The sequence below is a fragment of the Limulus polyphemus genome, unplaced genomic scaffold (genome assembly GCF_000517525.1).
Source record: "Limulus polyphemus unplaced genomic scaffold, Limulus_polyphemus-2.1.2 Scaffold1197, whole genome shotgun sequence".
Lineage (NCBI taxonomy): Eukaryota > Metazoa > Arthropoda > Merostomata > Xiphosura > Limulidae > Limulus > Limulus polyphemus.
Window position 1 is genome coordinate 224,647 of NW_013666807.1, and position 2,638 is coordinate 227,284.

The window sequence follows — 2,638 nt, forward strand, 5'->3', positions numbered from 1 at the left end:
AAATTCATCCAATACAAGTTAAGTAAAATTGAATTCTAATCTTTCTTGTTACATACAGTAGATAAGGATTTCGGCACTTGCCATCATGCCATCTTATTCAAATTGTTTGTGTACAAACATTATTTTTGTTATATTCTAAAGTTTCAGTATTGCTAAAGAAACAAAGTCAGAGTGGATTTTTTTAGAATTATTAAAGACTTTATGATTGAGAATTATGGGTTAGCAGTGCCCTATATAATCTTTTTAGAAATCTCGGAGTCACCCAAATCCAAAAGTTCCCAGGTACGGCCCATAAAGTTTGTAGTAACTGCCTTATTGTTCGTAGTGTTGGTAATTATTTGAAAGTTGAATTAATCTTTTTATTTATTCAAAACACATTTTTGTGATTGGAAAGTGGTGTGCATTGATTTCAGATTGAAAATGGCTATTTAAATGTTAATTTAACTTAATTTTTATTCTCATATTTGCAACTGTTAACTGACCTTTGTAGTTGGCAACAAGAACGATGACCCTGACAATAAGGTTGTGTTAAAAGAAGATGCTCAGAGGTTTACAGACCACATGGGAATCATGCTGTTTGAAACAAGTGCTAAGGACAATATCAATGTTGAAGAAGTAAGGACTTGAATTGTACCGAGAGTTGAACATTATAAACAAGTTCACATCTAGTCTATGTGTGAAAAAAAAAAATTTTGAATTATCAACTTATTAGCTTCGGACTGATTTTATGAGTATTTTCTTACCGAAAACGTTTTCATGATGTTTTCAAAGTACAAAATTTATTTACATAGTAAAAGTTCATATTATAATGAACACAATTGATAAAAATAAGTAACTCTTGCATCCAAAATGTACTATAATTTTGCATAATTTCTTTTTAACGTGCAGTTGATATTCTTCATTATTAAACTAATACGTAATAAAATTATATTATCAGAAAACCTAAACATTTGAAATGAAAACTTTGATTTTCAAATTACTCTTGTGTGAATACATTTTGTGCTGATGTTTAGCAATGAAATTTAAAAAATGTCTAGTTATGATGTTAATTATATTAATCATGAGAAGTTTCCTGTGTTGTGTAACATTATTGTACCTTGAAGGATTATAAATAAACATTTGACTAAAATTTTAATAGGTACACTACTGTTATTTATTGAATATATTGTGTAAAAGTAAAATAAAGATATTGTAGGCCTATAATAAATTTTTGACTCTTATTGTATTCCTGAGTCACTGCTAATGTTGTAAAGCTTGTTTTCAGGTCTAGAATTATCAAAAAAGTCACAGATCAGGTACCAGATGTACATCACAACACTTGTCAGTATGTCAAGTCACAGACCAGGTACAAAATGTACATCACAACACTTGTCAGTATGTCAAGTCACAGACCAGGTACAAAATGTACATCACAACACTTGTCAGTATGTCAAGTCACAAACCAGGTACAAAATGTACATCACAACACTTGTCAGTATGTCAAGTCAGACCAGGTACAAAATGTACATCACAACACTTGTCAGTATGTCAAGTCACAGACCAGGTACAATATGCCATTCAAATTAGTGAATTCTCATTTGATGTTTCAGATGTTCAATGCCATCACGAAGATGGTTTTAAAGACAAAAAAAGAACAGAAAGAACGTCAACAGCAGAATAAAGAAACTACTGTTAAACTTCAACGAGGAACACAACGAGGGAAGAAAAAATGTTGTTAATAATATTTTATTAAAGGTGAGTATTGAAGAAAACGTGCCTTACGGGTACTAAGATAATTTTATCTTTCATTTCAGAAATAGTGATGGAGTCTTTGGACCCCATCAGCTTTTTAAACAATTTTTCTACATTATTTTAGCACCAAATTGCTTATGGGTTCATGACTTTTTGAGTTTCGGAGGTTCCTACTATGATATAAGTAGCACAAAATAATTTTAAAAATACCATCAATATTGCATTAAACCCCATTAATTATTGCTGGGGCTTGCTACGTAATTTATAATGAATAATTTTACCCTATTTTTTTTGGTCAGATATTTACATTTAATGTTGTAACAGACATAAATAAAAAGTTATTAGGTGTAACGTAATACATGGTTCCCACTGATAGTGAACAGAACAAATGATGAGTAGTTGCCGAGCAGAAGGTAACCAAAGAGCTTAGTTGTATGAGTGATGTTTTAATTACAAAGTAATGCTTTTAAGATTTTTTTAAAACATTTGATGGACTGGACAAAATTATGTCAGAACTACATAACTTTAATTTTTTTTTACAAAACCTTTCTACTGATTTAGTTATTATGATATAGCTCATTGTGATGTCAGATGATTAATAGGATTAAAAATGTCCATTTGATGTCAAGTGATTAACAGGATTAAAAATGTGTGTTTGATGTCAAGTGATTAACAGGATTTAAAATGTCCGTTTGATGTCAAATGATTAACGGGATTAAAAATGTGCATACGATGTCAAATGAGTAACAGGATTAAAAATGTGCATTTGATGTCAAATGATTAACAGGATTAAAAATGTGCATTTGATGTCAAATGATTAATGGGATTAAAAATGTCCATTTGATGTCAAGTGATTAACGGGATTAAAAATGTCCATTTGATGTCAAGTGATTAACGGGATTAAAAA

The 2,638-nt window shown here is 30.1% G+C and overlaps 1 protein-coding gene across 2 annotated transcripts in view; it reads left to right on the top strand.

Annotated features, from left to right (window-relative positions):
- LOC106462563 (ras-related protein Rab-35-like) overlaps positions 1–2,638 on the top strand; it is a 13,856-nt gene that overhangs the window by 9,613 nt on the left and 1,605 nt on the right. For both annotated transcript variants that reach the window (XM_013922500.2, XM_022389857.1), the window contains exons 5-6: positions 491–615; positions 1,590–1,734. In XM_013922500.2, coding sequence (XP_013777954.1) covers positions 491–615; positions 1,590–1,718 — 254 coding nt within the window. In that variant the 3' untranslated portion in view covers positions 1,719–1,734. The remainder of the gene's footprint in view (positions 1–490; positions 616–1,589; positions 1,735–2,638) is intronic.